Source organism: Mytilus galloprovincialis, chromosome 10 (assembly GCF_965363235.1).
Source record: "Mytilus galloprovincialis chromosome 10, xbMytGall1.hap1.1, whole genome shotgun sequence".
Classification (NCBI taxonomy): domain Eukaryota; kingdom Metazoa; phylum Mollusca; class Bivalvia; order Mytilida; family Mytilidae; genus Mytilus; species Mytilus galloprovincialis.
The window spans coordinates 55546099-55566951 of record NC_134847.1 but is presented as its reverse complement, the minus strand read 5'-3'; the positions used below and the strand labels follow the sequence as shown (position 1 = coordinate 55566951).

The 20853-nt window shown below is 31.6% G+C and overlaps 1 protein-coding gene across 1 annotated transcript in view; it reads right to left on the bottom strand.

The window, feature by feature from the left end:
• LOC143047887 (uncharacterized) overlaps nucleotides 1-20853 on the bottom strand; it is a 72350-nt gene that overhangs the window by 40486 nt on the left and 11011 nt on the right. The window contains exons 4-17 of the mRNA XM_076221211.1: nucleotides 19144-19337; nucleotides 18118-18217; nucleotides 17268-17612; nucleotides 10745-11068; nucleotides 9769-10016; nucleotides 8778-8967; nucleotides 7924-8033; nucleotides 7107-7299; nucleotides 5838-5987; nucleotides 4062-4291; nucleotides 3413-3608; nucleotides 2823-2926; nucleotides 1408-1672; nucleotides 224-430 (exon numbers count right to left, since the gene is read on the bottom strand). Coding sequence (XP_076077326.1) covers nucleotides 224-430; nucleotides 1408-1672; nucleotides 2823-2926; nucleotides 3413-3608; nucleotides 4062-4291; nucleotides 5838-5987; nucleotides 7107-7299; nucleotides 7924-8033; nucleotides 8778-8967; nucleotides 9769-10016; nucleotides 10745-11068; nucleotides 17268-17612; nucleotides 18118-18217; nucleotides 19144-19337 — 2856 coding nt within the window. The remainder of the gene's footprint in view (nucleotides 1-223; nucleotides 431-1407; nucleotides 1673-2822; nucleotides 2927-3412; nucleotides 3609-4061; nucleotides 4292-5837; nucleotides 5988-7106; nucleotides 7300-7923; nucleotides 8034-8777; nucleotides 8968-9768; nucleotides 10017-10744; nucleotides 11069-17267; nucleotides 17613-18117; nucleotides 18218-19143; nucleotides 19338-20853) is intronic.

Genomic DNA, 20853 nt, shown 5'->3' with positions numbered 1-20853 from the left:
GTTGAAAAAAAATCTATGCAATTTTGATAATAGAGTTGTTCTTAGAACACTACAAAACAGACCAGTATTAATCTTTTATTTCGTATTCAAGTTTTCCAAAATCTTTCAAAATCTTAAACATGTACAGGTATACGTGCACTTGCATAAGGTCAATTTCTATATGACAGAGCTCATATATAGGCTGTCTATTTATAACTCCATAATATCTTGACTAACTACTTACAATTGACGTTTACCACAAATGGTTCCTGATATACAGGTTGTCTTCTTTTAACAATATCATATCTTGGTGATTCAGTAGATATAATCTCTCTAACTATTCCCGTTATATTGTACATAGGTATGTTGACAGGTAATAGAGTTTTGGTTAATATGGATCCTGTAGTTTCCCTTCCCTTGGAAAGAAATTTTACCTCAAAGTTAGTATCATCTGAAACAGAATTACAAATAAAAAGAATGTCAAATAATTTTGTTTGACAGAAACTGCATTTCCAAACATGCTTTTAAACTGCTAACAAGTGAAATTGACTCTTATGAAATTTTTCCTTGTCAGTGGCAAAGTCAAATTATTTATTGAAAAATAAAAATTCAAAAATATTTTCAAATCTAACAAGCCCTTAAATAAAATGGCTTACCACTTATTATATATAAGTAGTCATCCCAATATCATAGACCATCATCAAAATGATTTGCAGATATCAATTACTTAAGTTATCAACTCTGCTGTTAACCTGTTCTCTCTATTCAATTTGTTGGGTTTTTGTAAATGTCTTTCTATGTTAGTTTTCAAGATAATATCCAAAACCAATAAAATAAATCAAAAGTCTTTAAGGTGGTACCCAACACCTTAACTAAAATTAATTTGACTCGTTTATTTTTCTTGAAATTTTGACGAAGTATTTACTTTGACACTTTAACAAGTATATACAAATTTCAAAAATTTTGAACCAACCGTTTTGTCAGAAAAATTACACTGGTTATATAACAGTTTGACAAACATTTATTTTGATCATTGAGAAGCTAAAATATTCCCTTAACAACACAACGTTATTAAAACGTTTAGCTGATTTTACAGAGTTATCTCCCTGTAGTGTTAGGTACCATCTTAAAAAACAGAAGGTTTCAGTCTCACCGGCATCTTTCAGAACAGATTTTTTTGTCATTGTTTATCAATGTTTGCTGTTTGTTTATTATCATTATTTATTAAAATTTCAAAATAAAACAATTTTTTTTTATTTAGGATCAATGACTCCAGTAAGATATCGTCTGACAATTTTGTTGGTTGCTGAGAGTACATTGTAGATAGATTTTGACATTTATTAAGTGCTTTTTCATGATTGGCAAAATATTGTGTCCGCCTAAATACAAAACATTTTAAAAAACAATATTCAAAATTAAATTATTCACTTCTATTAAGATTATATCTGGACATCTCTCTGCCTTTTTTCAAATTATCTTGGGACATCTCAACATAAGCATCCAACTCTCTAATATATTCTTGTACTACGTCTGGGTCAATACAGGTAAAATTTACTACAATAGTCCCAACAGGTGAATCAACAGGTAACAAAGAAAGAAATCCAGTTACTTCACATGATGGAGGATCATCTACATCTAATATAAACACATTAACATCTGCTGAAGCTGTCAATCCAGTCTTCACATTCATTGCCTGAAATATTTAAATAAAACAAAAATCAGTTCCATACATCAATAAACAAGAATGTGTCCCAAGTACAGGGATGCCCTGTCTGCACTATCATTTTCTATGTTCAGTGGACCGTGAAAATGGAGAGAAATCTCTAATTTGGCATTAAAATTAGAAAGATCATATTATAGGGAACATGTATACTAAGTTTCAAGTTGATTGGACTTCAACTTCATCAAAAACTACCTCGACCAAAAACTTTAACTTGAAGCGGAATGAACAGATGGACGAACAGACGGACAAACGAACGAACAAACGGACGAACGCACAGATCAGAAAACATAATGCCCATAAATGGGGCATAAGACAGACGGACAGACGAAAGAACGAACGAACGCACAGACCAGAAAACATAATGCCCATAAATGGGGCATAAAATTACTTATCAGAGAGTAGACAGTCAATAAGTATAACAAACACCATCTGTGACTTATATAACTAAGTATCAAAAATAAAATCTTATACCAGTAGTAAGAAGGCTCACATATCAAATGCATCCTAACAAAAGAAAGGACAGAATGTACACAAAACAGCAATAAATCAAAGATGGTCCCTCTGCTGCACTAGCTAACTATTTTAGGTTAATGATATTTAATCAGAGGTTCAAAAGAGCCTGTGATACTCACCTAAATGTATGTGCACACTCTCTTACATTGTGGACTAGATGATGGATGGCTGCTTAATATCCAACACCAAATTAATATTGTAAATTCAGAAATTATTGCGAGGTTTTTTTTTGCAAAAAATGCAACATAGTCGTCAATGCAATAATTTAAACTCTCATTTTGAAATATTTTATATGAATTAAAGAGGATTTTTCTCAAAATCGTAAAAATTAAAATCGCATTTAAGTCTAAAATGACAAAATCGTAATAATAAATGCACGCAATAATTTCTGAATTTACAGTATGCATATTCAGAACGAAATCATGTTGATGTAACATGAATATTAACCCTGCTTTGTACTAGACCAACAGGCTGAGCTGGATTTTAAAGTTATAGTTCAAAAGGTAACAGTCCGCAGGAAGACAAGTAAATTATTATTCTGACTCCCAGCTAACTAGTCTTTGCATAAAAAAATGAAATTGTTACATCTATTGTATAAACTTTGTACCTGAACTTTAAACTGCATGGTCTGATTCGTATATGGTCTTAAAGATGATGTTGTAAAAATAACTCCTGTTTTTGTGATTTCAAAAGCTGAAATATTTTCTTGACCTGTAAATAAAAAAAAAATCCCTAATAAATATATTTATTTCCACAAATGTGGACCCATTTAAATGTCTTGCATATATCTTATTCAACAATTTATTGTTACCAAGATTGCTACAGTTGTAGTGAAAAGTCCCCTTCTACTGTGATAATGTGGAATAAAATAGTGTTTTCTGAAAAGAGTTGATATATGTATATCATATTTGTTTCTTATTTGTTTATTGTTTTGTAAATACCTTTTAAAAGTTGGTATTTTTTTTGTTTGAATTGTTTTACATTTATCCATTTGTGGCCTTTTATACCTTACTATGAAAAATTAATAGAAGTTCCTTCAAATCAGAAGTTCCCAATAGAAGAACTATAATGTTTTATCATTTCCACTGGAAAAATATTATAAAAAACCCAGAATTGATAAATGTAAAACAATTCAAACGAGAAAACTAACGGCCTAATACTATTATACTTTTCTTGATATGGAATATTAAACTTTACCTTGGATTGAAAAAGACAAATGACCATATCTTACAGATGCCTGGCTTGTAATAACACTAACTCCCACAGGTATGTTTTCTGGAATGTCTACTGAATAAAATGAGTTGAAAAATTGAGGAGTTGTGTCTACATACTCAACTTCCAGAGATATAAAAGCTATGTAATCTAACAGATCATTGGATACAGTGACAGCAAGCTGAAAATTAAATATGATGTGAATTCAATCATTTTTGATAAATACCAATTTAAAAATTGATTAAGTAATTTTAAAACATGTAATTTTGTGGTGTTTTTTTTTTTTTTTGCATAGAATATTTAAATTTGAAGTTATCCTATACACATGAAGTCATGGAAAGTAATAATACACTGAATTATAACTAATAAAATTAACTGAAGACTACGTTTATGACGAAGTAGGATAAATAAAAATTAGATTAAAATAATCAATGAATCTGGGTTTATGTCTTTTATTGAATTTGGATTCTTGTCTAAAAAAAGTCTTATTTCACAATGTCTTTTACGCTCAACATACAATATATTTAAAACTGTTTTATTTATTTGAGAATAAGAACAAAAGTTACCCAATGAAACCAGTCATTTCACAAGTATAGACTTGACAAGTTGTAGACTGGTGGTAGATTGTACATACCTGATATCGCATACTTTCTGTCAGATGATAACATAAATTGTATACACCATTTGATAATTTATCTATCGTGAAAGCTTGACTTCCTAATTCTATAAAATCAAGAGAATACTGTAGATGTGTTGAATCTGTTTGGGTTGGATCACTACAATTCATATCTATTCTTGCACAAGCATTAAGAATCCAAACTTGAGGCTCCGTTTTGATAGGTGAACACACTGCACTGACCGATTCTACAAAAAATTAAAACTCTGGATATTAAAGAGAAAAGAAATGGGTAATGTGTCCATGGGACATAGATGATGCCTGTGCTTGCATTATATATAACTTTATAAAGGGCATATCTCTAGAACAGAAAAAGTGATGCCACCAAAATTCAAACTTTATTTGTGTTATTTTAGGTAATAAGCATTGTGTACTAATTTCATAACATTCGGTTGCGGCAACTAAAGTTATAGAACAGAAATGAAAAATTCAGCATTTTTTCCATTTGTAAAGGGAAATAACTCTAGCATGGAAAAAATGACTCTTTCATGAGACTTGTGTCTTATATGCAAAATATTACTTTTTATGATGCTAAAATTTATAATTTTCTTAGACACTAACTTTTTTGCACCTTATTTCAAAATTAAACAGCCATAAAAACAGGTCATTGTCACTCTGATTCACTAATTATCAGGTTAATCATATATCCGGGGCCTCAGTGGCCAAGTGATCTAAGTAGTTACTACTGTAATCACTAACAAGTCAAAATTGAGGTTAAACCTCGCTCATGTGGGTACACTCGACTCCAATCTTAATTGACTAGGATTGTCAGTTTTCCTATCAAAGGTCATTGGTTTTCTCCAGGCACTCCTGCTTCTGCCACCAATAAAAACTGGCCGCCACAAAATAGCCCAAAAGCGGCGATTAACAGTGGTGTTAAAACACCAAAAAAAATAAAGAAAAAAAAGGTTAAATATGGTTGTCAATTTCAAATGCTTGTCTTTATTATGTTATGGAAAAAGGAAATCAAAGCATCGTTGGTGGTGTGAGGGCACAGTGAGGCAGTCAATCTTACTTGAACATTTGTGCATTTGAACATGTTGAATTATAAATAAAGTCATATCTTAACAAATATTTGGGAATTCTATTTGATATCAAAGTGCACAAGTGTGTTTATTGAAATTTAGGAAGCTGTTGATCCTCACATTTGATTTTTAACATAGTTTTAAAACTGCTGGTAGATGATTAAAATGGATTATTTTACTTCCCTTATGTGTCTTGTATTCTGAATTCTGTTCTGAGTTATATCATCATAAAATTTGGAGTGATTACCTAAAGAAGCATTGAATGTTTAAAAATCCTTTTGCACAAATAAATTATCAATTCCATAATTAAAAGTACAAAAATAAAACATCTTTCTTTTAAAATAGTTTCTATAGTTTTGTGAACTGGACAAGATCATATTAAGTGTCTGTACTGTGTATGACTTTGATGCATGAAATATTCTACGAAATGCAGAAATGGCAAATACTACATGCATGTTGATTAAAATATGACAATGAATGAATATACCCCTCACTGTATATCTGACTATAACATTCTGAATTTTTTTCAAAAATCTAGCTCATTAGGTAAAAACAGTCTGTAGAAAGACATGATACCATACCAAAACATGTTTTTGTGACTCCAAGGCAATGAGTCTATACTTTTATTCTGAAGTACATGAAACTTGGAATACTCACTATCTGAATGTTTTACAACTCTTACAGCAGTTTCATCTTTATCAATACTCACTGTTTAAGTGTACAACAACTCCAACAGTTTCTGAATGCTGAGGATTTCCATCATATCTCACAATAATATTATAGTATGTTATGGTGTCAAAATATCTAGGTAACTGTGAAATCAAATGGATTTCTCCAGAAGACAGTACTCCAAAATAGTCTGAAATATATAAAGTACAACCATTTCAACTTTCATATAAAAACACAACCATTTCATCTTACATATACAGTCAAACCTGCTTAAGAGACCACCTGTATAAGCAAAAACCTGTGTTAAAAACCACCAATTTTATATCCATGTATTATAAGACCACCTGTCTTAAGAGACCACCTTTTTTCTCTCCTTTAAGTGGTCTCTTAAAACAGGTTTGGCTGTATATAATCTGATAATCTTTCACATTCGTCTATGGTTTATGTACATGAAAAATTTAAATAGCTAAAAGTGTGGACACATATAAATGTCCATCCATTGATGGACAAGTAAGATACACCTTGAGCAAATTACAGCTGATGTCTGCATTTTGTCTAACAGCTAATTCCCTATTCATGATTACTTTACTTCAATTACTGCCTATAAGATGTTTTGTATATAACCCTTTTATTAATTCCTAAATTATTTTCAAAATGTGATATGCAAATATCCACATAAACCATACATTCATTCCTCTAAGACTCAAGATAATTTTAATCCAATGTCTCCTGTTTACACTAACTGTAACAACAAGATGACTGACCTAACAAAACTCTTTATACCAACTTTTTAAATGAAGAATGTTACTTTATAGATATAGGAAGATGTGGTATGAGTGTCAATGAGACAACTCTCCATCCAAGTAACAATTTATAAAAGTAAACCATTATAGGTCAAGGTACGGCCTTCAACATGGAGCCTTGACTCACACCGAACAGCAAGCTATAAAGGGCCCCAAAAATTACTAGTGTAAAACCATTCAAATCGGAAAACCAACGGTCTAATCTATATAAAAACGAAAACGAGAAACATGTATGAACTACATAAACAGACGACGACTACTGTCTTCAGAAAGTTGATAACCTCTTAGTTTTGAATAATGTAGTAATATGGCCATTATAAAACAATATTTCAGAACCATGATTGAAAATGTCACATTTTTGGATTTTTTCATAAAATAATGTGAACCTCAGGTTACCAATTAAGTTTATATGATGTAAAATTAATGTTACAGCTAACAAAAACTATTTTCTTACATAAAAACTTAATGAATAAACTACAAACTTCAAAAATAATAAAGGATCATACCTGTCCCAGAGACAGCATAGGCTATAGATCTATTATTATAAGATGAACATTTAACTTTGTAGCCAGTTTCTCCCTCAACATCTAACAAGCTTATATTGACGTTGATTGTACGTGGACACAAAGGTCTTTTGCTGGAATCAACAATCACTATTGTTACATTAACTGTCTGAAGGACAATGGCGTTTTCTGTCATCTACAAAATAATAAAAAAAATGTTACAGTGTATTCTACAGTTCCTTCACCTGGAGATTACAAGTGATTTTTTTAGCTTTTTTTAGTCTAATTGATAGTTCAAACAACATTGGGTTATGTACCATTCAAAGTTGTTAGATAAAATCCCAATATCTGAACCAAAAAAATATCATTATTATTATCGTACTATTTTATACACCAAAAATAAAGATTTCATCCTTGACATTAATTAAAACCTTTTAACATTAATTTAACAAGGTTTTCTGACACTTAAAGTGCTTGCATGATTTCATAATGTAGATATTAAACATAAAATTGTATTTAAAAATGTCTTATAACTGCAATAATTGACTTGTGACATATATACTATTTGCATTTTTTTATTTTATTTTTTTGGTGGCAGGTTTACACCATACCCTCTGATACATCTGCAGAATAATCTTGTATTTTTGTTGAAATGTTTTTCTACAGATCTTCTGTGGTGGATCAAGAAATTATTGTAAGGTGGGGCCCACTGACTGCATAAAAGGGGGGCCCGCTCCAGTCATGTTTCAGTGATTCCCTATATATTCAACCAAATTTTTCCCTGAAAAACCTTATAAATCCGCCTCTGATCTATACTTACCACCAACTGAAATTTATAGAAAGTGTTTACATCTGCATTAAGTGGACTGGTAATGATGTATCCATAACCATTATTTGATGTAAAACTTATTTCATCATCTGACTGTAGAGCTGTGGAAAAGATGTAAACAAACTTCACCAATTTTTTTTCATATTTAAGATGTGATTAAGGTTCAAATAAAAACAACAAACCAAGGTTAAGCAAGAAGATTTGACCCTTCTTAGACACATAATTCTGATTCCAATTAGCCAAGTCTTCTCAAGATATGGTATAGTTCTATAGAAAACAAACAGACCTACCGAGACACTTTATTCTATCAAGTCCTAATACTTTATGCATCTTTGGCACAGATGAAGTAAAAGAAATTAATAAGCCTTTACTTTGATCTGAACATTGATTATATATAGAAGTTTCCTTAACATCCAAGCAAAAACATTTCAGGCAAATATAAGGTTGGAACAAAATTACAGTCAATTACATATATAAGTCAATTTCTGCCCTTATCCAACATGTCTCATTTCCTGTGGAAGTCAAAAAAGAAACTAGATCTACCTATTTTATTTTAAATTGATTATTTGTACTCATCATGAAAGTATCATATTTTTCTTCTGTCACTCATTTCCCAATTTATCTTATAAGAAAAAATAAGTCATGAAAATTATTTTTTTGTCTTCTGCGACTCATTTTCCAAATAATGTTGAGAGAAAAAATACTTGTTAATAATTAACATTTCAGTATATTACTTACAATTAATTTTTAGTCGTAAGATTTTTTGTCGAAAATAGTCGCTGGACATGTGCAAGCAAACACCAATCAATAAAGGAATAATGCAACTTTTAATCTAGCAAACAAACCTATAGAAGTTAGTGTGGTATAGTTATCGGGTGCACAACTGTCTATATGTAACACCACACTCCCAACAGATTCATATTCCAACACCTCTACTTCATATGAGGAATTTAAAACACATCTTGCTTTTTCAACTTCTATGTTCCATGTTAAGTTTATCACTTGACTTTCATCTATACTAACAGTTACTATCAACTACAAAATAGTTTTACAATTTACTACTTCATATAAAATTGATAAAGAGTTCTACTTGAGCCTTATAAGAATTTACGATACTACAGCTTATAAATGAATTTTTTACCTGACTTTTGTTTTCTGTACAAGTTATTCTTTTGAATTGACATTTCCAGAGATTTATAACATTTTGATGGTCAAGTTATCCTCATTTCTCAGTTGTAATATACCCAACCAAGAAAAGAGCACCGTTGTTAATATTTTAATTATTTTAATGCATTACAATTGTTCTATTTAATTGTTCCTAAAATGCCATCTGATTTATCTGTTTGTCTGACATTTTTTACTAAAAATTGAAGTATTACAACATCATTAAGGCCAAATAGTGAGAGAAAAATTTCATAATGAATCTTAGCTGGCAAGCAATGGTAAAAAATATCATATATTCTAAATAAAGTGCTTCTTAAACATTTGAAAATATAAAAGGACCATGATCGGGAAAGGAAGATTTGAGATACCAATACTTATAAATATACAATTATGTTAATTCTTACAAATAACAATTTGAAAGAAGTTTCAATCATTTGAACTCATCAGATCACACATGACATACCAGTGGCAGATCCAGAATTTTTTTATGTAGGGACTTAATGACTGTCTAAGAGGGTAAGAGGGGGCCCAATCTGGTCATGCTTCATTGATTCCCTACATAATCAACCAAAGGGGAGCCCAGACCCCCTGGGCCACTTAATCCGCCTCTGCATTCATTTGCATCAATACTGGGCTTATTTTGCCCCAAATATGCAGAAGTTATATAAATACCTGATAAAGTCCCGACACATCCTTAAGGCTACTAGTTATACAGAGATCAAAACCAGTCTGATTGTCAACCCCTGGTTTTGTTTTTACATCTATAAACTGCACTCCTTTGACAATGTTCTTAATCTCAATAGTTTTGCCTGTATCATTTGTATTGTAGCAAACAATGCTGTCATCTAAACAATATCCTACAGGTACCATGGCATGCAATCTAAGGTAACTCACATTCTTGTTACAATATCCAAAGTTATCTGTAAAGCAAACAAATAGTCAAATATCTAACCTTATGAAAAGTCAATTAGAACTTCATAAAATCATTAACGATTTGACTAAAGTTTGCTGATAATCTAATACAATGCTAAGCAGTCACTCCATTTATTCAACATTTTGTCAAATAAATTCATAAACTTATCAGAAAAAAGAAAAATATCATACTGTAATGAATTCATGATTGACCATGTGAATATATGGAATAATTATTTTATACTTCAATGTTCAAATAAACACTAACACATTGCAAAACAAATTCAAAGATATTGTAATAAAAGAATTTCCTTGTTGCATCACAATTTATATATTTTCTATCATGAGAAAATGATTGATTCCATAAACCTAACTTCATGAGAAAATGATTGATTCCATAAACCTATCTTCATGAGAAAATGATTGATTCCTTAAATTTATCTTCATGAGAACATGATTGATTTCTTAAACCTATCTTCATGAGAAAATGATTGATTCCTTAAACCCATCTTCATGAGAAAAATGATTGATTCCATAAACCTATCTTCATGAGAAAATGATTGATTCCTTAAACTTATCTTCATGAGAAAATGATTAATTCCTTAAACAAATCTTATGAGAAAATGATTGATTTTCAAACTTAGTAACCTTAAGGAACAAAAAACATTTCTCAACTTGAATCTTGAATCCTGAAACATTGTTTTCAGAATAAAAATGGTTGGTTCCTTAAATCTACCTTTTACTGTGAGCAAAGTGACAGAGCTGTTCCCTCTTCCATCCTCATTTGTAGCTATACAAGTATAAAATCCTTCATCTTGTTTGTCAGCATTAAAGATGGTCAGAGATGGGGAACTGCTGTTACTGCCACTGTATTTTGGACTTACACTTGATATCACATCAGAGTATACAATTATATATAATAATTCACTGTTATTTTTAGTTGTTCTCTGCCATGTAACAGAAGTGATGTCAAGGTCAGATGTCACATTACAGGTCAAGGTTACAGAGCTACCAATAATAACACTGTATGATGACTGTGGTATTGTGACAGTTGGTGGTCCTAAAAAATAAGAATGACACCTCTTTTAGCTCTACTTGCTATGTTGTAGAAGCCATCTTTTTTTATGGAGGAAACTGGAGTGTCCAACAGAATAAGGAAAGTAACAGCTTTATTAACATTTGGTATATAATTGGGACACTTGCCTAATGTTAAAGATCACATTGACCTGTTAAAGTCTTCTTATATACATATTTCTAATGACTTATATAAGTTATTGACATGTTTCAAGGTATTTGAATAATGATGAGTACCCAGTGGGCACTCAACGTTGTGACAACGTTGAAATTTGGTTGAAATATGGTCGTGACGTTGATCGACCTAAATTCAACGTTGATCTAACGTCATGGTATTCAACGTTGACTTCACAACGTTGTTTCAACGTTGAATTTACGTCGTTAAAATCAACGTTTAAACAACAACGTTAATTCAACGTTGGGTTAACGTCAGTCAATCGCGACAGAAAAATCTTATTGTCAAAATTGAAGGGTACAGATATATTGGATGAGCAGATCGAACAAGGAGCAGTGCTGCAGTATTATAAAGGATTGGATAATAAGTGTCTAATTTAGAATTTATAATACTTATAAGGGGGTCCACTGACTGCCATAAGCGTGAGGGGGTTTCCTCCTGTCATGCTTCCATGATCCCTATATAATCAATCATTTTTCCCATAAAAAAGGGGGTAGAACGAATTGCATTGTTTATGCATGGAAAGGAGTTTTGGACAAGAACAAGTGGTCAGGACTCTGGAGAGATCACCAATAACAAATTGGCTTTTTCAAATTAATTTTGTTTTGTGTTTATTTTTTAAGTGTCTTTAAAAAAATCAATTCTAACCAATTATTAAGAAGATCTAATTTTGGTTTATTAATTATCTATATTTTGGGAGATCTCAAACCTGTTCATGCTATTTTAATTATATGTATATCTGTATAAATATGATATATTCAATTAAATAAATAGGTGAAATTATTCGGTATATTTATTTAATTATTTTTTATATTATAATTAAAATATAAACTTAAAATATCATCGATGTACAATGTAATCATAATAATTGAGAAGTTTTTAAATTTTCGCGGTTTTTCAACTGGAGTTCCGAATATTTACATTTGGATGCGCACGCAAGCACGCGCACCTCTTTTTAACATCTATTTAGAAAATTTTGAAAATCATCCTCGAGAAATTATCACACCAGACTGATGAACAAATAGTGAACACTGCGTCTAAGGAATATAAAGAAGATAGAAGACTTTTCTGTATAAACCTCTTGATATTAGCGAAAGTCTATTCTACAGTTAAATTAACGAAGAATCATAATATAAACAAACACATTCAAATTATTTATCAGATTATCTGCATGTTTACCTTCACAGAAATTATGAGAAGATCTTATCTTACTGAATCTAATTCAGTTTCATGTCGAAACATGATTGCATATATCCTCTAATTAGCAAACTAACATAAAACATATCTAGCCATGCACAGAGTCAGTAATATCAGAAAAAGGGGGAGGGGTGTCATTGAAAACTAGCCATTCGTTCCAATACAACTCGATATGGTGTGTCTGACACATATAGAAATGGTCTGCTCTTAAACACGTTTTGGTCTTTAAATAATTTATATTTTTTCATTAAATATCTCTCATCTTTGATAGTTTGATCCAGGCCTGGGGCCATTACATTGCAATGTAATGCATTACATTACAATTACTTTGTGATTCTTCCATTACAATTACAATTACAATTACATTTTTTCTCACATGTAATGCATTACATTACAATTACTTTGCCTGTGTAATGCATTACATTACACATTATTTTTTCAATATAAAAACAAAAAGCATTTCAAAAACAGAGGTATATGCACATATGTATACAGTGTTAGGTACATAGACTTCAAATACTGGTTAATTAACTTTGATCTGTATATGAACATTATGGTTATTGCAAAACACAGATCTGGTTTAAAGGATTCATGCTTTGTCTTGTTATTATGCAAGCTGGTACAATTGTTTCAAATGAACATGTTGTTTTCTATGATTTGAAATAATTGTTTTATAATTGGTAGAATTTGATAACATTTCCGGCTTGTAAAAGTACACAACTTTATTTATGTAATTCAAAGGAGTAGGGGCAATAAATAAGGCCCTTATTTGGCCCAAAAATTACTGCAAATTTAAAAGTTATCATATGTATTCTTAATAATTGAATACCGTACTACAGTACAAGGTACTCAGAGAAACAAAACAAATTTGACATTGAACAAGTTTCCATGGCAACAAAACATGATTTATTTTGCATATTTTGTAAAATTTCGTGATTTTCCTTGTTTTTCGTCAAATTTTATGTATATTTTAGATTGAACAAGAGTGCACACACTGAAATGTCTCGCCTTCTTTACTAATCATTGATATTATGTTGATAGTCCTAAGTATAAAGCTTTATTACAACTGTCACATAAACTTAACATTAACCAAGTAGCTAAACAAAGACCAATGAACCATGAAAATGAGGTCAAGGTCAGATGAACCATGCCAGGCAGACATGTACAGCTAACAAAGCTTCCATACAACAAATATAGTTGACCTATTACTTATTATAGTTTAAGAAAAATAGACCAAAACACAAAAACTTAACACTGTGCAATGAACCGTGCAATTGAGGTCATGGTCAAATAAATCTGCGGGACTGACATATAGATCATAATATATTTCCATACACCAAATATAGCTGACCTTTGGCATATAAAATTACATAAAAAGACCAAAACTTAAAAACTTAACTTTGACCACTGAACCATGAAAATGAGGTCAAGGTCAGATGACATCTGCCCGTTAGACATGTACACCTTACAATCATTCCATACAACAAATATAGTAGACCTATTGCATAAAGTATGAGAAAAACAGACCAAAACACAAAAACTTAACTATAACCACTGAACCATGAAAATGAGGTCAAGGTCAGATGACACCTGCCAGTTGGACATGTACACCTTCCAGTCCTTCCATACACCAAATATACTAGCCCTATTGCTTATAGTATCTGAGATATGGACTTGACCACCAAAACTTAACCTTGTTCACTGATCCATGAAATGAGGTCGAGGTCAAGTGAAAACTGTCTGACGGGCATGAGGACCTTGCAAGGTACGCACATACCAAATATAATTATCCTATTACTTATAATAAGAGAGAATTCAACATTACAAAAATTCTGAACTTTTTTTTCAAGTGGTCACTGAACCATGAAAATGAGGTCAAGGACATTGGACATGTGACTGACGGAAACTTCGTAACATGAGGCATCTATATACAAAGTATGAAGCATCCAGGTCTTTCACCTTCTAAAATATAAACCTTTTAAGAAGTTAGCTAACGCCGCCGCCGTACCCGCCGCCGCCGTAGCCGCCGCCGCCATAGCCGCCGCCGCCGCCGGATCACTATCCCTATGTCGAGCTTTCTGCAACAAAAGTTGCAGGCTCGACAAAAAGTATGTGCGCACCCAAGAAACAACTTTATATTTGGTGGGATCATGACAATAGTAATAATAAAGCTTCTGTTAAATTATTTTGTTGTTTCTTGCCTGCGCACGATGTTTCCATAACAGAAATAAAGATGTAAAACTGCATAAAATCTGTATTTTTCATCGGATTTTTGAAAATAGAACATATTATGACGTTATTGTGACGTCATCAGGTAAAAATCTTTATGTTTTTTCTTTTATATTTCTTGAACATATGCATTTCTAAACATCCTGTGCCAATTTGAAATAGATATCAAACATTTATTTTTGTTGGGCCAAATCCAGGCCTTAATGCCCCTACTCCTTTATGTTATTTCTTTTCCATGCTTTCAGATGCTGTTCTAGTTTGCCACAGAGAGACACCAGAATCCAAAATATCCGAGCAGTGATCAGGACATTTGAAGAGTGCCCCACAGAGAGCAGAAGGAGTTTCTAGGCAAAAAGAATAAATCATTAAAACAAAATAACTTTTTCATTTTAAAAACCTCTTTTTTTTATTTTCTATAGTTAATTTAGTGCCAGTAAACAAAGGCAGTGAAATTTAGAAATACGTTATTTGGTGCATCTTTTTTTCTCCGGTTTACTCAATTGTATCGGGTGTATAGAAAATGATTGAATGAGTAAACAGCTTGGTGATGGTATGGTTTGTTCCAAATGCCTTCAAAATAATTTTTTAAAAAAAACATACGGTATACCCTCAAAAAGTCAAATTTCAGATCAACAAGTATCAATAAAAATGAAAAAAAGACAATAAAAAAGAAGTAAATAAATGAAATATTGGATTACAAAAACTTAAAATGAGAACATCTTTTTTTTAATGGTCCTGCTATGTATTCACATAAAACAAAGGAGGCATTTTTTGTCACTGTGTCAAATTTGCTGCATTTACATAATTTTGTATAAGTTGGAAAACTTGATCAACCAGAATCAAACCAGTGTGCTGTAGTAAGTTTTTCTTTTTTCCTTTGCTTTGAGAAATTTGATGTGCTGGAAAAGTAAGCTTTGTTAATATTGATATATTTGGTTTCAAATAAAATTTTGATATTGTAACTGTCTCTTTCTTTGTTTCTGATTGTTATTGTCTACTATTCTCTTCTGGAGTCCCTTAATGAGAAAGGAACTGTTGATGGACACTAAATTGAAATAAAACTTGAAAGTGGCTTTTTCATTTCATAATTCAGGTATTTTGTTATTGTATTTGAACACATGCAAATTAGGATTAATGTACACCCCAAAACCATCACTTCAACCAACCTACAAATGACCCAACTACAACCTAACTCGACCTGATTTCAACCTAAACCAGACTTGATTTCAACCTAACTTGACCTGATTTCAACCTAAACCCAACCTGATTTCAACCTAAACCCGACCTGATTTCAACGTCACTGGACCCGATTTCAACATGTTATCAACGTCAATACAACGTTGAAACTGCAACGTTGATTCAACGTCAGAATTTCAACGTCATTACAACTTTCAAAACTACCCAAATTTCAACGTTGTAACAACGTTGAAGACTGACTTTGGATCAACATTGATACAACGTTTTGTGCCTGCTGGGTAATTGCCTATATTCTAAAATATGAATTACGGTACATTTAGTAATTAACATTGTAAACATATATTTGCTTGTATATGCTCACAAGTAGCATGCATGTTCCACTATATCATATTATTTTAAATACAGTTGGTAATATTGGATTTATACCTTGTACATGTATTACGGAGAGAGCTTTTATAAGCTGTGCCTGTTGCTCAATCTTTTTCATATCTTAATGAATAAAATATGTTTAAAATCAATTCAAAAGTCTTTCAATGGTTCTACCTTAAGATATGAGAAATTTAGGTTTCAACATTTATAAAGATACTAACAAGAATGTGTCCAAAGTACATGGATGTCCCACTCGCACTATCCTTTTCCATGTTCCATGGACCGTGAAATTGGGTAATAATCTAATTTGGCATTAAAATTAGAAAGATTATACTATTGGGAACATATTCTTCTAAGTTTCAAGTTGATTGGACTTCAGCTTCATCAAAAATTACCTTGACCAAAAACTTTAACCTGAAACTCCCACTTTCATTTTCTATGTTTAGTGGACCGTGAAATTGGGGTCAAAAGTCTAATTTGGCTTTACAATTAGAAAGATCATATCATAAGCAACAAGTGTACTAAGTGTCAAGTTGATTAGACTTCAGCTTCATCAAAAACTACCTTGACCAAAAACTTTAACCTGAAACTCCCACTTTCATTTTCTATATTCAGTGGACCGTGAAATTGGGGTCAAAAGTCTAATTTGGCTTTAAAATTAGAAAGATCATATCATAAGCAACAAGTGTACTAAGTTTCAAGTTGATTGGACTTCAGCTTCATTAAAAATTACCTTGACCAAAAACTTTAACCTGAACAGACGCACAGACAAACTGACGAACGGACGGACGAACGAACGGAGCCACAGACCAGAAAACATAATAGAAAACAAAATGCCCCTTTACTATCGTAGGTAGGGCATAAAAATCTTGTTAGTATGAAAGAGAAAAACATCAATCAATTGTCAACATTTTTCAACATAAGTAATCAACTGAGTAATAACCTCCATCTTAACTTATCATGATTATGATTCCTTAATCCTGTCTTCAGAAAAAAAATGGTTATTCCTAACACCTACCTTTAACAGTCAGCAAAGTGACAGAACTGTTCCCTGTTCCAATCTCATTTTCAGCAAAACAAATATAAGCTCCTTCATCCTGTTTGTCAGCGTTAAAGATGGTCAGAGATGGGGAGCTGCTGTTACTGCCACTGTATTTGTAACTTAAAATTGATATCATCTCATAGTCTATGGTTATAACTAAAGGCTCACTAGTTAATACTGAAGTGTCAAAGTCATATTCAGTTGCTCTCTGCCAGTAAACACCAAACCACCCAAAGTCAGATGTCACATTACAGATCAAGGTTACAGAGTTGCCAATCAAAACACTGTATGATGACTGTGGAATGGTAACATTAGGAGGAACTGAAAAATAAGAATTTCTAATTAATAAATCTCACATTCTTCTAAAATGGCAATAGTTTTGTGTGTAGTGTCACATACAGAGCTATTTCTTTTCAAGACTTTCTCAATCATTTTGATGTATTATCATCGTCAATGTCTTTAGAGCTACAAATGTTGTAATAGGACAAAGTTAAAATTATCAGATTTATTTCACATTTTTCAAATTTGTCATATAAGGAGATATTTCTTTTAGTAAAAGTAGCAAGAAAACTAATTGGGTGTGTCATATTTTTTTATCTTTTTATTTTCTGAAAGTATGTTGTAAAACCTATCTTCACATACCTTATTTCAAAATTCTATCTCATAGTTTTCTTTTTATTCCCCCCAAAAAAGTGTTCCTTTCATGAATTGCAAAATTAAGCAATTTTTCATAATTTACAACTTGAAAAAATATTATTGTAATATTATGCATAGCAATTCCAAGAAACCCAAACCCAATATGCACAAATTATAATATTAAGCAAACCAGCTGGTCCTTCACACACGAAGAAATGTTCTTTTTCACAGAGTTCATCATTCCAGTATCCAAATTTGTCAGCTTCAATGAAAATGTTAACACATTCTTCCTAGTAAATAAAGTTAATGAAATCAAAACATGTTGGAAATAACAAATTAAAATGCTTATCTAGTTGATAAAGTTTACGAAATTAAATCAAATTGGATCTAATAAACTGAACTGATTTTAACATATGCAAAATATTTGATAAACGATTGAAGTCTTGTATAGCTTTCCGATCTAATCCTTGTCAAGATTAATAACAATTAGACAATCATACTGTGTCTTAATCCGTATCCTAATAGATGCAAACATTTTGATCCTATACAAATAATGTTTCTGAAATCTTTATTATCTACCAAAAATTTTGTTCTAAGAAGAAATAAGATTCTCTTATGTTGTGGCCTGAGTGGTATCTACTTCTTTCATTAAAAGGTATTTCTGCTATAACACTACATACAAAGTGATACAAAACAAGAGGCTCGAGCTCTCATTTACGGAGTTCTCTCTTTAAGCATGTTATATTGTCATCATTTAAATCTTCCATTTTGTTGGTGTTTTGAGTCAAATAATTTTTGGTCTTGCATGCATCTGCATGAATCCCTTTAATTTTAAACATATCGGTATTCAAAACTAATTATCCAAATCCCTTTTCACTACTGTAACTACATATTCCACTCATGTATTTGGTTTAGAATATATATGATATTGTTTTTATCCATAAATATATAAACAAATTGAGATTGTTAGAACTTGTTTGTTTCGAATGTCAATTTTCATGTCTGTATGACGTTTCTTTAAAATGCACAACTGATTAAAATTTTATTAATGTAAATTAAGAAACAGAAGCGCTGGATAAGGGGTTTAAAAAAAAAAGTACTTTTTTCTCGTTGACCTTTCAAAACATGCAGGAAATCTGAGGAAAGAGGTATTAATTTGGCATGGCCTTAGTCTAGGCAAACTTCAATTTGCAAGTTTGTCCTGTCTGGTACTTACATTTTGAGTGCTTGGCTCACTTGGAACCAGTGAATCATTTGATTGGTACCAGAAGGTGAAGTTAACATATGTTCCATCCAACCAATCAAAAACACCTCGATTAGAATTATTCCTTTTAAAGCCAATCCAAACTCTCTCAGTGTCATTAAATCTGGTGGAATAAATAAGTCTACCTACAGCTTGTTGTACAGAGACTATGAAAGAAAAAAAATTAACAATATGTCTAATGGATACTGGCTAGTTTCACTAAATATTAAAGAAATTAAGATATTTAAACATATGGACTAATATTTCAAAAATATTTTTTTCAGTCAGAAATTTCGGTTGTACTAATTAATGAATTGTTATGGAGCTTCCAATTGCAAACATAATACACATTTCATAAGACACCATATATAAAATGTGATATGTGTTCAAAAATTACTTTTTATAAAACCAACAACATAAGTCAAATAATAACATGCTAGCTCTTTAGGCAAATCTATAGGAAGACATGTCACTATTATGCTGACATGACGTAACTGACATGTCATCCTACTTTGGACACATTGCACTGACAAGTAACTGACATGTCATTGTATAAGGTACTTGAGACACTTTATTTTGACAACAGCTATTGACCAGTTAATCTGCTGCAGACACATGTTGACATGTCACCCTACTTGGGACACATCATGCTGACAAGTAATTAGCAAGTTTATGCTCAAAATCCTTAAAGCAGCTTATTAAAAAAAAGCACCATATACCACATTTGCAGTCCCTTGTTTAACCTGATAGGGATTGAGATGAGCATGAGATAACCATAGCAGTTGCATATAAATTTCATTCATCTTCATTTTTAACTATGACCAAATTGTGGCCTGTTGGTTACTGACTTTTATGTTATTTTGTCTTTGGTGGAAAGTTGTTCCATTGGTAATCATACCTCTTGTTTTAAACAATTAGAAACTAAGAAGCAAAACTAAGATGCTGGACAATATCTGCAATAAATTTACATGGCTGAAATAATCAATAGTCCCCCTTATTTGAGTTATTGCCTTTGAATAATGCTACCTGTCGTAAGTCAGGAACCTGATGTTCAGTGGTTGTAGCTCCTTGATATGGCTCAATAAGTGTTTCTCATTTCTTGTTTTTTATATCGATTAGACCGTTAGTTTCCCATTTTGAATGGTTCAAACTAGTCATTTTTGGGGCCCTTTATAGCTTGCTGTTCGATGAAGCCAAAGCCATACTTTGACCTTGGTAATCATACCTCTTGTTTTATACAATTAGAAACTAAGAAGCAAAACTGAGATGCTGGACAATATCTGCAATAAATTTACATGGCTGAAATAATCAATGGCCCCCCCTTTTATGAGTTATTGCCCTTGAATAATGCTACCTGTCGTAAGTCAGGAACCTGATGTTCAGTGGTTGAAGCTCGTTGATATGGCTCAATAAGTGTTTCTCATTTCTTGTTTTTTATATCGATTAGACCGTTGGTTTCCCATTTTGAATGGTTCAAACTAGTCATTTTTGGGGCCCTTTATAGCTTGCTGTTCGATGAAGCCAAAGCCATACTTTGACCTATAATGGTTTACTTTTACATGTTGTGAATTGGATGGAGAGTTGTCTAATTGGCACTAATAACACATCTCCTTAAATCTATTTTACCTAATTTTTGGTTAATGTCAGGATACTTTAGGAAATGTATCTTTTTGATTCTAAAAA